General features: G+C 40.8%; 1 protein-coding gene across 1 annotated transcript in view; it reads left to right on the top strand.

Annotated features, from left to right (window-relative positions):
* Nucleotides 1–2,063: 2,063 nt before the first annotated feature.
* The window catches only part of LOC142310063 (uncharacterized), a 42,564-nt gene continuing 24,420 nt past the window's right edge, over nt 2,064–20,207 (top strand). Inside the window, exons 1-6 of the mRNA XM_075347534.1 lie at nt 2,064–2,105; nt 3,431–3,548; nt 6,179–6,293; nt 10,915–11,010; nt 13,733–13,852; nt 17,063–17,129. Coding sequence (XP_075203649.1) covers nt 3,458–3,548; nt 6,179–6,293; nt 10,915–11,010; nt 13,733–13,852; nt 17,063–17,129 — 489 coding nt within the window. The 5' untranslated portion in view covers nt 2,064–2,105; nt 3,431–3,457. The remainder of the gene's footprint in view (nt 2,106–3,430; nt 3,549–6,178; nt 6,294–10,914; nt 11,011–13,732; nt 13,853–17,062; nt 17,130–20,207) is intronic.

Genomic DNA, 20,207 nt, shown 5'->3' with positions numbered 1-20,207 from the left:
CTAATCTTCCTCTGTCCAATGTCTGTGTTGTTTTGCCCATATTTATATTTTCCTTTTATTAGCCAGTCTCAGAAATGGCTTTTTCTTTGCCACTCTGCCCTGAAGACCAGCATCCCGGAGTCACCTCTTCACTGTAGATGTTGACACTGGTGTTTTGCGGGTGCTATTTAATGAAGCTGCCAATTGAGGACCTGTGAGGCAGCGATTTCTCAAACTAGAGACTCTAATGTGCTAGTCTTGTTGCTCAGTTGTGCAGCGGGGCCTCACACTTTTTTTCTACTCTGATTAGAGCCTGTTTGTGCTCTCCTCTGAAGGAAGTAGGACACACCGTTGTAGGAAATCTTCAGTTTCTTGGCAATTTCGCGCATGGAATATCCTTATTTTCTAAGAACAAGAATAGACTGTCAAGTTTCACATGAAAGTTCTCTTTTTCTGGCCATTTTGAGAGTTTAATGGAACCAATAAATGTAACCATCTAGATTCTCAACTAGCTCAAAGGAAGGTCAGTTTTATAGCTTCTCTAATCAGCAAAACTGTTTTCAGCTGTGCTAACATACTTGCACAAGGGTTTTCAAGGGATTTCTAAACATCTATTAGCCTAACACAGTTAGCAAACACAATGTACCATTAGAACACTGGACTGGTGGTTCTTGGAAATGGGCCTCTATACACCTATTTAGATATTTCATTAAATACCAGACGTTTGCACTAGAAAAGTCATTTACCACATTAACAATGTATAGAGTATATTTCTGTTTAATTTAATGTTAGCTTCATTGAAAAACAATGTTTTTTTCTTTCAAAAATAAGGAAATACCTAAAGGCCCAGTCACACACAACGACTTACCAGCGATCCCGACAACGATACGACCTAATAAGGATCGCTGGTAAGTCGCTGGGAGGTCACTGGTGAGAAGTCACACAGTCAGACCTTACTAACGATGCAGTAACGATACAGGTCACAGTAGCGACCTGTATAACAATCTCGGCAGTCATTGGGACCCTGTCACACAGTGTCAAATACAGCGATGCGTCCTGCCCAGCAGGACATCGCCTTTGAAAAAATGGTCCAGACCACTCGGCAACGACTAGTGATCGCCCAGCAGGGGCCTGATCGCTGGTAGGTATCACACATAATAAGATCGCTGGCAAGATCGTTACTGCGTCACAGAAACTGTGACTCAGCAACCAACTCGTTAGCGATCTCGTTGTGTGTGACGGGGCCTTTAGTGACCCTAAATATTTGAACTGTAGTGTACATAAGAATTAAGAGCACAATCATCAAATCTTCCTGAAAAAGTAAACAGGGAGGTAAAGTTATTGAATAAAGGATAGTAAATATGACAAAATCAATTCCTCCATTTAGGTCAAGTGACTTGGTTTAATCTACCAAAGTCCACAAAGAAGAGCGGTTCTGTACCTAGGACAAAGGCAGACTAATTGTTGTAATCTTATAAAGTCCCTTTTTTTTTGGCTTTGAATTGCTGGGGTCCTGGGTTCCAAAATTGTAGGAGAGAAGTAACATTGCATGTCCACTATTCAATGAAATTGTGCTTTGTGCACTCTGCGGTGATACAAGGTTTGCCAGAGGAACAGCTGTCTGTACCGGCTCTATCTCCTCGCCAATAATTTGAGCATCTCCTGCCATGTCCTCAAATATGGAAAATAGTCTAAAACGTTCCAAAGACACTGGCTCATACGAACTTTCCAGAAGTTGCCCACAGCTATTTAACTTGGAGATTGTACAAAAAAGAATGTACTTATCAAGAATTCTGGGACATTTCCTTGATTGAGGCAGGTTGGTGAGTATATAAGGGGGAAGCAAACCAGCATTAAACTTACAGCTCTATTTTATCCATTCAGGTACCACATATTGGTTACAGACATATATATATATATATATATATATATATATATATATATATATATATATATACATACATATACAGTTATTTCCTATTTATGCTATAGTTTTATAGATGATAAGGAACTGAATTGTTATTGTGTAATATATTTTGCCTTTATTTTTACTATATTATTTATTGTGATATATTCTTTTAAGTGTTTTCCAGCGAAGAAGATACTGCACGTTCATCCTGAAAAAGGTGACATTAAATTATTTAAGTATTATTTAGAAATTTCAGCCAAAAGGACAATAGGTGGCTTCTATTAAATGAGATATATTATAAGAAAATTCCATTTTAATTAAACAATTTTTATTTTCAGAAATATATTTGTATTACATGTAATTTTTCCTTGGGTTACTAAAGCATTACAATGGTGAAATGCTTCCTATTTGCTGTTGCTTTACTGTGTAGACTGAGACAGATAAGCCTCTAATCATTATCATGATAGAAAGGGCAAGTACATAAAATCTGAGTTGTGTTAGGTTTAGTAATGCCATTTTCAGATATTGTATAGTACAATTCTTAGTAAAGTGGGCTCTTCTGTTTTCATCTGTGGAGCAGAGTGAGATATGGTCACATAGAGCATCTCTTCAGCTCGAAGAACTATCCGGTATTACACAAACAACCCATCGATATGAATGGGGCCTCTGAATACTTAGGCCCCAATTCATGAGAATGATTTAGCCAGAAAACAGTTTAAATGCTGTAAAATGTTTGCACAATACAGAGTTGTACAAAACGTTTAGGACTTTCAGTGTTTTCATGCAAGTTTTGGGCTGCACTGCCCATAGGGGTGAAGCAAGGGTTGGGCAAGGCAAATCCATTAAAAGTGGTGACCTTCCTCACATCCAGCATAGGATTGTGGGTAACAATTCTGTTGAGGCATTTGCCATTAATAGTAATTTAATAAGTGACGTGCACCTTTTACTGAATTTGTCTTATTCCTGCATGTCAATCCTTAAAACCAGCCCCATCATCAAAGACACAATAGCTCTTCTCCAGAAATAAGGAACATTTTGAAACTAAACTAAAAACTTGGCCCAATTTTACGCAAATTTACAAATGATGATGTAGAAAATTTGGTCTGTATGGTGAAGTAGTAAAAATGTTTATGAAGATTTGATACTCTGACTTTTAGATACTCCCAAACATACCAAATGTATTCAGAGGCATGCAACCCTTAATATACACATATAAGTAAATGTGATAGAAATGACTCCAGCCATATTCTTTACATAGACTATTTCTATCCGCCCTGTACACGGCATAGCACATATACCGGTTTGCCGGCAGCGAGTTTCCCTTTATTACGTACCTTTGATCATTTTATACAATGCCATAATACAACCTTTATATTTCACTGCCCTTTGTACTGTAATGTAACATGTGCTGTCATTATTTTTCTTCTTCCATATTGATTACTGGGTTGATTAGCGGATCCTACCTCGCTATGGTATCAGGAAATGTTAGATTTCAACCTCTGATTTATTTTATGCACTTTCACTTTTTATCTTTTTTTTAAGTTCTGTTCTGTCTCTCGTCAACACAAAATGAACTTGGTGTGGACCGTTCTCTTGTTGGCAGCCGCCACAGGGTCCGTCTATTCGCAGGCATGTGGGTCATATTCTGGGATAGCACAACGTAAGCAGAATTTGCATTATCTCTTCCATGCATACTCGTATGTGCTGTAATTAATTAGTTCATTTTAACTATAGTATTTATATAGATAATTATAACTAAATGCATAATGCAAATACATTTCATACTTTTCTGCATTTATCAAAAAAACACTATAATTTAGGGCAAAATTTGTACACCTTGTGCCTGATCCATCTGCTGCAGATCTTACAGAATGTGGTGCAGGCTTTGCATCTATGATGTATACATGTCTGACCATACAGGTATATGGTCTGATCATACCACAGCTCCTGAGCAGGGGAAGACACAAAAGAGTATTACATTACAGCACAGGATCACAGCTGATTCTTTGTGTGAGGTAAAACATTTCCCTGCTTGTTTTTTAAAAAAAATTGCTATACCTCAAAGAATGAATAATTTGTGATCCTGTTTTGCAATGTCTGTATATGCTTTTGCCTCCTCCTCTGCCCAGGATATGTGGAATGATCAGACCATGTGCCTGTACGGTCAGACACGGCCATTACACAGTACACAGCAGGGCACATATATAAGATTATCTCAGCACATAAAAACATTTTTTTTAACACATCCAGTTGTAGACCTTATTATTATTCCAAGATCTATTGATTAAAATTAACTTTTAATACTGATTTTCTGAGACACAATGATGTCAGATGATCTCATCCATTAATTATATAAGCTCAGACTTCCTATATTTTAAAAAAAAAACAAAAAAAAACGCACTACCAGACCTACACTATTCATCACTAGTCGTCAGCTATGATCATTATTGGAAATCTCTGACCCAACATTATAAAATTTACAGTCAATGCTACATCAGTGACCTCAAAGTATAGAAATCTCAGCACAGGGTCACAGGGGGTTAAAGAGAAGCTGTCAGCATGATTTTGTAATGTAAAAGTAGAGACACTTTTTTGTTTTTCTATAATAACAATTTGAAGTTTTCTGCTATTTTCTGATTTTGAGAGCATAAGGACCAGACGGCGCACTGGGTCTTCTCCTCCCTGTCTATGATTCCCCTGAACCTACGCTGGCCTCCGGTCTGTAAATGACCTGCCTACTCTGTATGAAGTCTCAGTAGTCACAGGTCATTCACAGAACAAAGGCAGGCGGAGGGGCTGGGGAATCACAGATAGGGAGGAGAAGATCCAGTGCACAGTTCGGCCCCTGTACACCGAAATCTAATTAGCAGAAAACTTCAAATGGTGATTAATGAAGAACTACAAAGTGGATTTCTGCACCAAAGGTATCAATTAAATCAGAATTTCAGCTGTCTTTAGTTTGCATTACCAAATCTTGCTTGGTCCAGCTCTGAAATCTTTTTAGCAATAACTGATCTCTGAGTATTGATTAGGCTGAACATTTGACTAAAGAGATCATTTTGCTCATTGATACAAATTTCTGAATGGTGCCAAAGAAGTTTGAGTGCTTTAGATTTCACTCAGCTAAAGTGAAAGCTTACAGCTCAGCTCATGTAATCTACTGACACATTCTTAAAGTGTAAGCATTGTTTTAATTTTTATTTTATAATAAATGAATAGTACACATGAATATAAGTAACTTTGTAATATATCTCTTTGGACAAATTTGCTTCTTTCCCTGCCAGAATGGATCAGACATTATCAATATTCTTAATTCTGAGATGAAATCTGTATCAGTGAAGGTTTTGCCATTACTAAGATAGGAGATAGCTGATGTTACGGATCACATTCTATGTAGATAGAAGAGGGAGGAAGGGGTGGAGCTCTGACTCTAGCTCCTCCCCTGTCTCTAGCTCCTCCTTCTGCTTCTAGCTCCTCCCTCCTCCCGTCATCATGGGATCTCATCAGTAACAACTGCCATGTGAGGGGACACATTGACAGGGAGAAGGTAATAGGATCAATAAACTGCAAGTGCACTGACACGCCAATGTACTTGTGAAGATAAATTGCATGTGAATAAAAGATTGAATCCACAGCAGAAGAATCACCAGATAAGGATGAAACAAATATTCTTGGACCAGTTTTATACTGCTCTAGTCTATCTCTGCTCACCCATGCAAATGTTATAGATGGATCAGGATTATGACAATATAAGTTATACACAATCAGTAGAAACTTTGTAATGAGTGTAGGTAAGGATAGAATCGATGCACCAACAGAAGTCTTCCTGCTATTTGGGTGGTCGCTGACATTTCCTAGGAATTTATATGGCTTTGGTTGCTATCTTTTACTACTATTTAAACAGTAAGGATATGTTCACATTTTTGCTGTTTTTTATCTGCAGCCAAAACCTTTACTCTTGGTAGTAAAAATGCTGTGCATATAACACAGCGAAAAACTGTTTTGTTTTCTTTTTTCAGGTGAATTACCTGTATGATTGGTCTACAGTACATAGTAATAAAGTGTGTTTTATAGCAAAAAAAGCTGCAAAAAGGTCTGTAAAAACACATCACAAATGTTATGCTGCATTTTCCCCCTTCTCATTGATTTCTGAGGGTGAAAAATGAGGCAAAAACGCTAAAAGATTTGACCTGCTGCAGATTTACAAAAACACTGCCGATCTATTTGTATTTAGGGTCATTTATATTTAAAGTAATAATCAGCATTCTTCTCTATTTGTATCATTTGCAGAATTTAAACAAGCAATTCAGAGTGAATTTCAAAAGCAGTGTACAGGATTACTGCTTCCCGTGGTGGATTTTGGCGTATTGTCAACTCTACTCAATCCTATAACTAAAATAACTGGGTAAGTTATTTATGACTAAGTGAATATAAACAATGATTTCAAGATAGTGATTTAGTCTTTACATAAATAAAGTTTATGAAAGAATTAAAAAAATGAACTTGTAATGTAGACATTGGAAAAGTTGGCCCCCATACATATTTGGCTAACATTAGCTTTACCTGGAATTGACTGACAGGCTATTGTGTATAGGTGAGGGAACATGTCACCAGATATTTGAGGTATAAACCAAAACTAGCACCTTAAGCAGCGCCTGTGCTGCATTCTATAAAGGTGCATGTTATCATGACTCCCCCTATACACCCCACAAGTACCTTTCTATATTCTCCCGCACTCTATGTAAATACATCGGAGCGCATGCATGAATGAACTGGCGAGGTCTCTGCGCAGGTGCAAGATTTTGCCCGGGGATGTGGATGACGTCATGTTTTTGTTTCATATATTTTCCTTATATTGAAAGGTAACCTGTCATCAGGGCATTAAACCCGCCTTAACTAAAGACATGAGTGTAAAGGTCCTTTAATCCTTATTGTTTGTATTATTTTATTTAGAAATTGAAGACAAATCCAGCCTTGAAGTTTTAATCACAAGTGCAGAGGGAGAGGACATGCTCTTCATGCTCTTTATGCCTCTCTCTTTTTCTGTGCATGCTAACATCCTCCAGTCTCTGGAAGACAGGTTACTCTTGCCTCAGTAACTGTTCTCTTGGTGTGCTCATTCCCTGGAGTTGTTGTGCCACCCCCACGCCAGCCGTCGGGCTGCTCGGATCCGGATCTACGGTGTGGCCCGAGGGGTTCTACTGGACCCGTGGGTCCCGCTGACACTTCAACTGAAAAGGGAACGTATTTGTATGGGATGTATGGTAAACAGTCTGTGACGCCACCCACGGTGTGTAGTGATATGTTACACCACCGCTATGGTTGTGGGACTCCCGGGGCGATGGTATGGCAGCTGGATGTTAACCCCTCCGTGGGTAGAGATTGATGTCCCGGGGCCCAGTGTGTCTATGCTGAGGAGGGTGATTGCAGGGGCCGGCGCACCCGGCCAGGCTGGGGATGTTACCCACGGTCGACTAAAGCACACAAGTCCCGTGGTAAACCAAGGTGATGGTGGCCGTCTGCCGCAGACGGGTGTATCCTGATCCCACACCCGGGTTGATAGTCGCAATCTCTCTCCTCTGCACTCTGTGTTCTGTAGATGGAACTTCCTGGTTTAAAACACGGGAGTCCACTCCCGGTCCTTCTGTTGGGAGCCATGCCCATCTGACGCTGACCCATGGGATTTACAGGCCCTGGTGGTGGCTCTATCCCTCTGTGGGTGGTTGTCTACTTTTCGGGACTTAGGTTGGGACAGGACCTAAAATCCTGCTCTCAATTGGTTAATTAGCTAGGCCATCGGTGACAGTCCTGGCTTCAGGGTCCAAGTAACCCCTTCTGTGCACATGGTTTCCAGTCGGGTCTCCAGTGTTGGTACCAGAAGGGCTCCTACCCTGTCCCAGTCCACCTTGGATCTGGCGAGCTGTCTTCCCATCTCCTGCTGGACTGTGGCTACCATCTGCCACCTAGCCGGGATGTCAGGGCCACTACCCTGACGCCTGTCAGTTTGCCTGACCTCTCAGTTCAGTCTCTGAGCTTAAACTGTCATTTTTCCCGCCCCGGGCTCTCCAGACCCCTAGATGGGCATTTCCTACTGCCAGTTCCCGCCCACTAGTGTGTCCGTCCTGCCCTAAGGGAGGTGGCTAGGGTTTCAGGTCGGCTGCTGTGACCCGTTGCGGGACTGGTGTTATGCGGGGGCCTATATGTGCCTATATCTGGTTCCCCAGGGCGCTACATTGTCTCCTCAGAAGTGTAGTGCATGGGAGTAAGCTTCTGATGACGTTACGCAAACCAAACTGTACATCTGTGCACGCACTGCTCCCTCAGACATGACGATATGGTCAATGGCAGCGCCTGAGCATAATCTCGGGCACGGGTCATTATGAGAAGAGTGACATTTCCTTCAGAGATCAGAGGCCGGCAGAGAGTGACAAAAAGGGAGACAGGCAGGAGAACTGGAAGTGTAGGGTCTGCCAACTACCCTTGCAAAACAGAAAAATTCAAGGCTTTTATACAATTTTATAATGAAATAGTGGAAGATATGGATATGGACGTAATCGCCATAATAAACTCATATACATTATGGTTGTCTAAAGGCACAGGTACATCCATTGCCACATGTCCTAGAGTATATTCATATATTAGCAACTTGCCATAAGTAAGGTACCTATAAGAAAGGGGTTTTCTGGATGCAGGATGCTACTAAGTATAATGGTCAGTTTTTCCATACCAAGTACTATGAAAACCTGATCAATTGTCCAATAGTTTTAACACACCCTACATTATTTATAGTAAGAAAGATGCTATGCCATCAAACATAGGATTATTAAGGCTGAGTGCACATACAATTCAGTAAGGAGAGTCTCTCCAGCGTGCCTCACGCTCAGACGCGTGTGTCGATGCATCACTTCCTCAGGAAGCGGTGGAGGAGATAGAATAGTGGCCAATTTACATATGCCCACCACAGATCAGCAGGTGCCGGGTGACGTATATATAGGCACCTTACTTATTATGGCAAGTTGCTAATATAGGAATAGACTGTAGGACATGTGGCAATGGATGTACCTGTCACTTTAGACAACAATAATGTATATTGTTTACTATTCTATACTAATGAGGCCATTTGGGTGATTGCAATATACTTTGCTTGTTAAACATACCCTTGTCAAGAATACACATGTTCTGTTTGCATGATATAATATATTGTATCAATTATTTCAGCTATATAGCAAATACCTCATAGTTGAATAGTAAATATAAAAATAGTAAAAAAGAAGCTTTTAATAATTATGAAAAGGTTGTTAAGGTTTCCTTTGATCATATCAGGAGAATTTTTGGTTGGTATTAAAAAGGTTGACCAGCCTTAAATTACAAGTCTGCAGTGTCTATGTTTCTGCAGACTTGTGTTTACATATTTTTTATTTTAAAATTTGGTTCAAACAAAACAAATTGTTCACACAGTAAAATTTAACAACAATTAGTCACATTATAATCTAAAGTTAAATTAACATTACATTTTTGAAATAGAAAAGGTGGGGCAGGGGAAAGGGGGAAAACAAAAAAAAACAACCAAAAAAAAAAAAATAGGGGGGAGGGGGGAGAGGGAAAGTCTATAGCAGTAAAGAAAAAGGTAAACTAGAGTTGCAGTACAGTTTTGGCTGAAAATTTAAATTGAATCTCTTAACACATAAATTGCTAAACATAACTATTAGAATAAAAAAAGACGGAGAATAGGAATAAATCATTTTTACAGCTAGTAGCTCCACTAACTCAAGGATTTAATATAATAAGATTGAGATTGAACTTCTTTGACCAAAGATTCCATCTCACCGAGTACTTATCATATAATCTATCTTTCAAAGCAAACTTAAATTCGTAAAGATTGTGAGAGGAAATTCTTTCTATTACTTCATGTATAGATGGAACATTAGTATTTCTCCAGTTGGCAGCGAGGAGATTTTTAATCACTTGTATGATATGAGAGGTAATATGTCTATAATTTAAGTTAAGTTGATCTATCCCAATTGATAGCAGAACTAATTCCTCTGAGAGACTAATTTCAGTTGAGAATACATTATGGAGGAGAATTTCTGTATCTCTCCACAATTCCTTCAGTTTTGGACAACTCCAAAAAATATGACTGGTAGTACCTCTCTCTCCACATTCTCTCCAACATAAATCAGAATTTTGAGAAGATAATCTATGTAGTTTTTGTGGGGTATAGTACCACTCAACCAGAATCTTATAATAAGATTCTTGTATGGATATACAGGTAGAATTCGAGTATGTATAGGTTAACGGAGATTTCCATTTGTTAGATTGAAATGTCGTATTCAATTGTTTTTCCCAAAATTCCATATATTTCAATTTCTTAAACGTATAGTCATCATTAAAAATTGAATATATGTTACTGGTATTCCATAAGCCTATCTTTAATGGGTTGTTTAGTAAGTCTATGATGAAGGTGGGTAATTTTTTTGATAGAAGATGTGTTTCTTGGAGAAACTCCCATATACGAGTCCATTTATATTTCTCTGATATTGGTAGATTGTATTTTTTAAGTAATATGTCAAAAGGAATAATATCTTTATTACTTACAATATCGTCAAGGAAAAGTATACCACATCTTTTGCATCCGCGCAGCGCGGGGAATCTCTAGTGCCAAGAATGGCAGTCCTGTGACCGCAAGTATACAATATATATATACTCCCGACCACATTCTGACTAGATGGGAGCGGTTTTGCTCAATGCAAGTGTATTGAGTGAGGCCGGAAACAGTCTAGTCTGAATGTGGCCGCGAGTATGCATATTGTATACTTGTGGTCACATAACTGCTGTTCTTGGCACCAGGGAATCCCCAGAGCGAACAGTGCCCATGATATGAGGGTTCAAAAGTCTGCAGACTTGTAGCCTAAGATTGGACAACCTCTTTAAACATATGATATTGTAGCCTATTTTTTAATTGTTAATGTGATAATAAACTACTGATACTAAAAACTTTGATTTCACTTTTTTTTCATTTTCTACAGTCTTGTGATTAACACTGCAAACGTAGCGCAACTCTATTTTAGTAACGATGGTACAAAATTAAACACTGTAGTCAATCTTGGTTGTAAAAGCTCAGAGTAAGTATACTTTCAAAACTTTTTTATTATTATAGTTTTGCCTTTATTGGAAATGTTCTGTAGGAGATATGCAAATATGTAAATCATTGGGATTGTACTCAGACCAATGTTGTTCTATGGAGCCATGCACATGTCTAATTTTTTCCACGGACAGTCTGTCCTAGAAAAATGCAGCATGCCCTAGGTTGATCTTATATTTACATCACACTTGGCTGTGCAAGTCAGTGAGTGCGTTGAAAATATCTGACTGCACTTGGATGACATCTGAGTGCAGTCTAATTTCCGTGCATCTTATCTCCATCTTCTACTTATCCAAGAGAGTCGAATCACACTGTAATCAAACTCTGAACACAGTATCCAATGTTCACAAAACTTTAGCATCACTGACATACTGCTGTCCCAAACATTGAAGCTGTCTGTCACACAACGGTTTTTTGGAGGGACACCAGACCAATAATCATGGATTAAATATCCACAATATAAAGCTCTATTATATAATTTGTAATAACCTGATACTTTAACATATATTGCCACAAATGCCCATACAGTTCTTACCAAAATTTTGGTAAAGTACCAGGCCTCGGTATTTACCGCAACACGTTTCATGTCTAGCTTCCTCAGGGGGTAAGTTCAGACTTGTCATGCCCTCTCTTAATTTGTGTTCTTGCAATTGCAAAATATGTGCTAACATGCAATACCTTGGCTGATTGCCTCACCTCCAGCATTCTGGTGCATTAGCAAATGTCAGGGCCAAAAAACAAACCTTATGCTCAGATCACTTGTGGATCCTTTCAATGGTGGGGTCCTGCCAGAGGACTAATGTGCAAGCTCACCCAACAACCATGATTACTCTGAAAGCAGGCTCCGTGGCAGTATTCTGCACTGGAATTTCAGTTGCAGCATGCATGGGTGAGTCGCTCTGCGGAATAACACAATTTCACAACCAATGTGTGGGCTTCCATGTGTGTGTGCCATGTTGAACTGCTTTCAATAATCCACAAACATGGCCCGCACTAATGATGCTATCATCAGCATTACTATCCCAGTTCTATGCCTTCTTGAAAAAATGCTTCATGCGATGATTCATGAGGTGATGGTACCAGAGGAAGAGGAGAAGGAATAGGGGCCATTCCCACGATTATCTGTCCAGTCATCCTCATATGGCTCAGAGGGTCAGTTCCTGTAACAACAGTAGCCAGGTACACAATGGTATAGCCAGGGGACCGTTTTGGAGGATAAAGAGGTGGGGCAGGAGGAGGAGGAACTGTGTTCACAGCAGGGTGGCACTTAAAGCAGCTCAGGGGCTCACTGTAGTGTGGCTAGGGAATACAGAGGACACAGGCAATACACCTCCCTCCAAGAAAGCTTGCCATTGCCTCTGGGCAGCCTGCCACACATGTGCAAATACATCCTGCAGTGCCTGCGCAATGACTACCGAGTTACTCAGATTGTTACCAGTGCTGATTATTGGGTTGGCACACTGTTGCATCCCAGCTATAAGGACAATGTGCCATCCTTACTCCCATCACTGGAGCATAAAGTCGCCAAAGCAGCTGAGGCACCGGCATCACCTTGAAAGGGAGGGTTATCATGGCCAAAATGTGGGAAAACCTTCTCAGCACGCCACAAGATCCAGCACCACTCTCCGTATTAGCAGGAGGCAGGGTTGCATAACACGATGGAAGAATATGTGTCCATGCATCTCCACATACTACGTGATTGGGTCTGCACCATTTATTTTCTGGGCAATTGGACACATGGCCTGAGCTTGCCCTTTCCGCCTCTTCCACCTACACCGCTAAGTCCATCTCCTCCTCAACCCCCTCCTCCACTTGGACCTCCGCTTCCTGGTTCAAGATTATTATTTTTTATTTTTTTACTTTGTTATTTTAAGTAATTTCCATATCCACATTTGTTTACAGAGCAATTATCCTGCTCTTACCCCCATTTTGCTTCCTTTTGCAGCCCCCTAGCCCTTACTATGACCATTATACAGCACAAAAGTTTGGGTCCCTGTTGTTGCCTATAGGATTCTTCTTCAAATTCGCATAGAGTTCTGGTACCTGAACTGAACTTTGGACTACAGTTCGGTCAAACCCAATGAACGAGAACATCCACGAGTCCGCTCATCCCTAATTATAATCAATAGATACCATACTGAACAACTAAGGTGCAAAAATAAAAAACTAGCTGCAGCGTGAAGGGGTTACACAATAACATGATAATGCAATGAATATGTACTATAATTTAAAGAATATTTTTACACTGAAACAGTAATGCATATTTTGCTAAAATATTCAACCTATGGTCAATAGTGATGAGCGAACAGTTTAGTATTCGGGTATTCTTATAGAGCAGTTGGATGCTCGGATGGGTGTGACTCAAGTATCTGAGTAAAATGCAAGTCAATCGGGGACTCAAGTATTTTTCCAGAAAATCTTCCAGAAAAATGCACGAGTTCCCCATTGACTTCCATTACACTTGGGTACTTGAGTCGCGGCCATCTGAGCATCAACTGCTGAACTGTTTGCTCATCACTAATGGTCAAGTATAATATTCCGGAATATATGATTAATATAGTGATAGCTGTGAACAATTATTTATCAGTGTAACACAATGAGTTAATCAACTCTGTCTTCAATAGTTTGCAAGGATGCTTGTTCCGGTAAGTAAAATCATGGAAAAGTTCTAAATCCATTCTGTACATTTTTCTGCTTCAAAGGATTGCGATCATTAACATCCAAGTTACCATAAGCGTTCCCATTACTTTTGATGTGTTGAATGGCTGTCCTCATTACATCTTTAACGTGAACTTGGTAGTGATCAATTTATCAGTAACTGGGTAAGTACACTAAGAAAAGAAGGTATAGTAGTTTCATGATGCTTCCAGTTATGCGACCTAGTTTGTCTTATACAATTGATATTTTTGTATTATTATTATTATTATTATTATTATTATTAATTATAATTGGTATTGATATATTGATCTAAAGTCCGTCTGAAGTCGGCGAACCTGAACTTCCACGGGTTCACTTGTCTCTACTTTTAATGGATGCCTGAAAAGATGGTAATAAATAGTGAGTTTTTCAGACTACTCAGGTCTCTTCATCAGGCTTGGTATAACATAGTATCTAAACAGTCAAATATTTATTCACAACATGACATAGGAAACGTTCAGTAAATAAGACAAGTGAGAAATATCAATTTGAGAAGAGGAGAAACAGTTGTATCAACAAAGTTTGGCTTTTGTGGGCACTAAATTTGGATTTAAAGGGAATCTGTCAGCAAGGTTTTGCTACCTCCTCTGAGTGCAGCATGATATAGGCAAAGAGACTCTGCTTCCAAATATATATCACTTAGTTTACTGGATTCATCTGTTTTGATATAATCAGAGGTTTTGGATATAGCAAAGTAGCAGAGCTGAAAACTGTCCCACACACACAAGGCATAACAGCACGGAGTCTGATAAAAGAGGCATAGTTGATTTTTGTGCTATTAGGTTGCTTCCAAGTGAAAGGACACTCGTTCGAATTCCAGGAGAAGCCATGAAGAAGATTTTCCAAGAAAAGATTAACAGGATCATCCAGCTCATCGAAAGCAGTCTCTGGGTCATGATAATTGCCAAACTGCATCATGTGAGTGCCATGACAGTTGGAAGAATATGAAATGACATCCATCCATCCATTTAAAAGTCAAAAGGTTGATGTCCAGGTAAAATATCGCAGTCAATAAGTTGGCTCACCACAAGGTCTATCAGTTCTTGAGTGACAAAGACAATAGTGGAGGTGGCTCATATTCTTAGTAATAGTGAGATCACAGACATCCATGCAAGCACTGTGCTATGCACATTTCACAAGTCTGGAAAGGTGACCCGAAAAAAGGTGAAGAAGCCTTGACTTCAATATCGCCATAAGAAGTATCGGCTCGAGTTTGCCAAAAAGCATGAAAAGTGAACAGAAAAAGATTGGAAACAGGTCATTAGGAGCAATGAGAAAAGTCAATAGACTAGGTTCTGATGGGTGCAAATAGGTCTGGAAAAAACAAGGAAAAATGGTTTAACTGATCAAGAAAATGAAGGAACTGTTAGGGGTACTTTGCACGTTGCGACATCGTTACTGCGATATCGTCGGGGTCAAATCGAAACTGACGCACATCCGGCACCAGTAACGATGTCGCAAGGTGTAAAGCCTATCAGTGATGATGAACGAGCGTGAAACAGTCAAAAATCGGTGATCTGTGTCACGTCGTTCATTTCCATAATTTTGCTCCGATGGACATACGATGTTGTTCCTCCTTCCTGCGGTAGCACACATCGCTGTGTGTGAAGCCGAAGGAGCGAGGAACATCTCCTACCTGCGTCCAGCAGCTATGCGGAAGGAAGGAGGTGGGCAGGATGTTTACGTCCCGCTCATCTCCGGCCCTCCGCTACTATTGGCCGCCTGCCGTGTGACGTCGCTGTGACGCCGCACGACCCGACCCCTTAGGAAGGAGGCGGATCGCCGGACAGAGCGACGTCGCAGGGTAGGTAAGTGCGTGTGAAGCTGCCGTAGCGATAATGTTCGCAACGGCAGCTATCATAAGATATCGCATGTGCGACGGGGGCGGGGACTATTGCGCTCAGCATCTCTAGCATCGGCTAGCGATGTTGCAGCGTGCAAAGTACTCCTTAAGTTCGGGTGGAGGAAGCTTGATGATACGGGGGTGCTTCACAGCCAAAGGCATTGGATACCTACTAGGATAGATGGTGGTTTCAATGCTGAGCTACATGCTAGTTACTTCTCACACTGGAGCACGATGCGTTAGACAGGACGACATATTGTTTCAGGAGGACAATGACGTGAAGCATATGTTGAAAAGCATTCATCAAGATTGGCAAATAAATGCTTCAATGACAATGAAGTAAAAGTGCTGGATTGGCCTCCAAAGTTCCCAGACCTCACTCTAATCAAACACTTGTGGATAGAGGTGAACAGAAAGCTGTATACATACCCAAGTGAGTCGACCAGTATGCACCAACATTGAGAACGTGTACAAGAGACCTGGGATCAGATTTCAGTCGAATCATGCTTGAATCTGATGTAGAACATACCAGAAGGAATTAGGCAGTGTTCAAACTAAAGGTGGATTTACAAAATACTAACAAAATAGTAAAAATTAAATTTTTAGGAAGAAAACAGTAACAATGCAGTGACATGACAATCTGAATAACTAATTATATGCTAGATAATGGAAAGTCCAATTTATGTATGAGATAGCCAAGATGATTTTCTATAAAATGAAGGTAGTCTCACGCTCAGAGCTGTAGTGGATGGTGAGATATGGAGCCTGAAAGTCAAAAGTTCAAAACATTGTTACTCTTTTGCTGATCAGTGAATGCCATGATTCGATGCTTTCTAATTAATCTAATACCATAGTCATCCACTATAAGTCACGCAAAGGGGTCAAAGTATGGTGCAAGAATAATAATATAATATAATATTTATTCATTTATATAGTGCTGTTAATTCCACAGCGCTTTACATACACTGGCAACACTGTCCCCATTGGGGCTCACAATCTAGGTTCCTTATGAGTATGTTTTTGTAATGTGGGAGGAAACTGGAGAACCCGGAGGAAACCCACGCAAACACGGGGAGAACATACAAACTCCTTGCAGATGGTGTCCTTGTGTGGGATTTCAACCCTGGACCCCAGCGCTGCAAGACTGCAGTGCTAACCACTGAGCCACCTTGCCGCCCAAGAAAGCCTGTGTTGTCCGTGTTTGTGAAAAAACTGTACGTGATTGAATTTTTTTGATATTTTAAGTTCAGCCATTGAAAGTATAAAAAAATTACCTTTTACTTTTCAGTTTTACCCTGCAGACTTGTGTTTACTTTCTATTTATTGACTAACATGCTACAAAAATAGAATTTTCCTTTAAGTATAAACAATTTCCTAGATCTATTGAACTAGCAAAATAAGCAAAAAGGCAAACTTCTTCCAGTTGTTTATTGCACTCCCTAAGTATATTTTATTGTCCTCACTAATGATGATAACGTTATTCTTTTTGCAGACTAAACCTTAATATCGCACTAGGTCAAGCTCTTGTGACAGCAGTTCTGCAAACTGTGACTGTAACTGTAAGTAAAGATCAGAAGCACAATCCTCAAACATTAGTTACATCTTTATTTTCTTCATTTATTTTGAGAGTGGGTAAAGGGAAAGTAAGGTAAAAATGGGTTAAAGGATAATCCTATCTCAGAAATGGTAGCTTGGGTAATTTCTAAATAAATTTCACCTACATATCAGGACACCTTTTATGTGCAACCCTCTCCAAGATAGAAAGGACTATATACAGCAAGTGTGGGATGTTCACTATGCTAATGTAAGCTGCTCGATGTGATAGCCATGGACAAGAGGCTCAGATTCCTCACTCCGGCACGCTACCAACAAGGGTTGAGTGTGTGGAAGCTTTACCTCATGGCACTGGTTCCTCTCACCCGAATTCCGGCTTCTTATCATCTGATGCACACTGTGTGGTACCGCGTTCAAAGTCATTAAGGAAGAGTCTGCAACTGTTAAAAACTGCATGCGCTTTACTATTAACAAGTTTACAACACCATGCCACATTGCTTGCCACACATTTCAAACAATGTTTCCTACAAAGCATTGACATTTGGGCACAGACCAGCGCTTCCATTACAGTTGCAGACATGTTAGTTATTCTTTCCACTTCGGCTACCACGGAGGGACTTATCTCTATCCAACTGGTAACTAACCACATGGGTCTATGTGTTTCGCTGTGCCTAGGGTACCCAGCATGACTATGCTACTTCTCTTAGATTTGATTCTCCAGTACCAGTGGCCCTAAATCGGGCGGCCTCTTTTTCTCTAAAAGAAAGTTCCTTGTTGCACTGGACCTTTTCACACAGCCTGCTTGGGGGGGAGGGGGAAGGTCCCCCCTTGTCTCTCAATTCACTTCCATAGAACAAAATCTGCACTCAGATTCCGTCACCTCTGCTTCCTCCTGCATGTGACTTCTGCCTTAGCTTCCACTACACAACTGCTCTCTTAAACCCAGGAAATATCCTTCACTATATTCTCTTTACTCCACCCCACTGTGGGCTGGCACTAGAGTTAACCCCGACAACACTGTCTCTCTGCTTAAAACCACTCTCTCCTATATGAAACTGTAAATTAGTGATGGGCAGTCCGGCTCTTTTTGATGAGCCGGCTCATTCGGCTCGGCTCACCAAAAAGAATCGGCTCTTTCGGCTCAAAAAACGGCTCTTTTTTTAAAAAAAACCCTCTGCTACACCTTGTGATGATACAGAACCTCCCCTGTACATTGGGAACCTCATTCTACACCTTGTATGTATCTAGTGAAGCAGTAAAAACAGTTTTTAGCATTATTGTTTCCGTTTCCTCAGATTGTCAGCTCTTCTGGACAGGGCCCGCGCTCCTCTTTTATGTGGTGTTTTTTGTACATGTCCTTTCTACATTAGTCAGTGCTCTGATATGTGTCGCTCCTACAAAAGATGCAATTACTGTGCTGCCTGTCACTATATGTGCAACACACACACACACACACTGTACATACTGAACACAAAGGACACACATACATACACACATTGTACACACATACTGTACATACTGAACACAAAGGACACACATACATACACACATTGTACACACACACTGTACATACTGAACACAAAGGACACACATACATACACACATTGTACACACACACTGTACATACTGAACACAAAGGACACACATACACACATTGTACATACACACTGTACATACTGAACACAAAGGACACACATACATACACTGTACACACACACTGTACATACTGAACACAAAGGACACACATACATACACACATTGTACATACACACATTGTACACACATACTGTACATACACACATTGTACACACATACTGTACGCACACCAAAATATGGAAGCATAGGATACTGAATAGCAAAATCAGTTTATTTCAACACAACCTGGAACAGAAATGTTTAAATGCTAACATAGCATGGGTCCAACTTCTGCTGGTGGTGCACAGCACTACAAGTCCCAGCAAGTGGAACACAATATGGCAATGCAACACTAGTTACATACCAACTTTTTTAACAGTTAAGTGACAATAAATGTCATTGAGGTAGTATTGCACATAAAACAAATGTATAGAGGTTGTCCTAACATTGATGGCCTGGCCTTACTATAGGTAATCAATGTGTGATGGCTGGAGGGCGGATGTGCGGTATCTAGCCGCTGTCACTACATACAAGACGGAGCACCTTCAAATCTGGCCAACATTAAGAACAGCTGATCACCCGAGGTGTCGGGTGCGGCCCTACAGCAATCACACATTGATCAACTAAAGCAGAGGTGAGGACCTCCAGGTCTGGAGGGTGCAGGTCATGTGTTCAGGATTTCCTTATGGTACTGTCACACTGGTGGAGGATCGCCTCTGAACATGCCTGTAGTCCAGGCGAGGCAGGGAGCTATACTCTGTATGGCTCCCGTCATGTGTCAGAGCACTATTGCTGCGTCACACGCGGCAATGTGTTCAGATCGCCTGCTCCTCATCGCCAGGTTTCCCAGCAGTGCTAGGCAACCTCCGAATTCAGGAGATGAGCGGTGGCAGCGGGAAATTGCCCTGTCACACGAGGCGACACACTGGCGATGTCATTGTAACTTGACCATGCCTACTAAGTTGCAGCATCGCCAGTGATACCTCCCTGTCTGACGGGGTCTTTAGTATTGCACAGTTGATAATTGAATCATCTACACTGTGTGTGGCACTCAAGACCTGAAGTTTCCCATCTCTGAATTAAAGTAAGGGCCCTGTCACACATGTCAATGTGGTGGGCAACGTCGCTGATGACCGTGTAACCCCGCCCACCGCATCAACGTCACGGGTGAGATGTCATATGTGACGATCTCACCTGCGACTTCTCCTGCAATGTCGCTGTGTGATGCCATAGCATCACACCAGTGTCTCCAGGAGCTATAGTGCAGCTCCTGAAGTCGCTGGTGTGAAGGTGTCACATGCAGCGATGTCGCTAGATTGCAGTTGCGTGGTTTTCGGTCCGGACCGAAAACTTCGCGACTGCGACCAGCGATAAATTGTGGGGCGATTTTGCCGGGTCACACGTGGCGATGCACTCACGATATCGCCGCAGTGACATCGCTGTGGCGA

Source organism: Anomaloglossus baeobatrachus, chromosome 5, assembly GCF_048569485.1.
Source record: "Anomaloglossus baeobatrachus isolate aAnoBae1 chromosome 5, aAnoBae1.hap1, whole genome shotgun sequence".
Classification (NCBI taxonomy): Eukaryota; Metazoa; Chordata; class Amphibia; order Anura; family Aromobatidae; genus Anomaloglossus; species Anomaloglossus baeobatrachus.
This window is presented reverse-complemented; position numbering and strand designations above follow the sequence as displayed.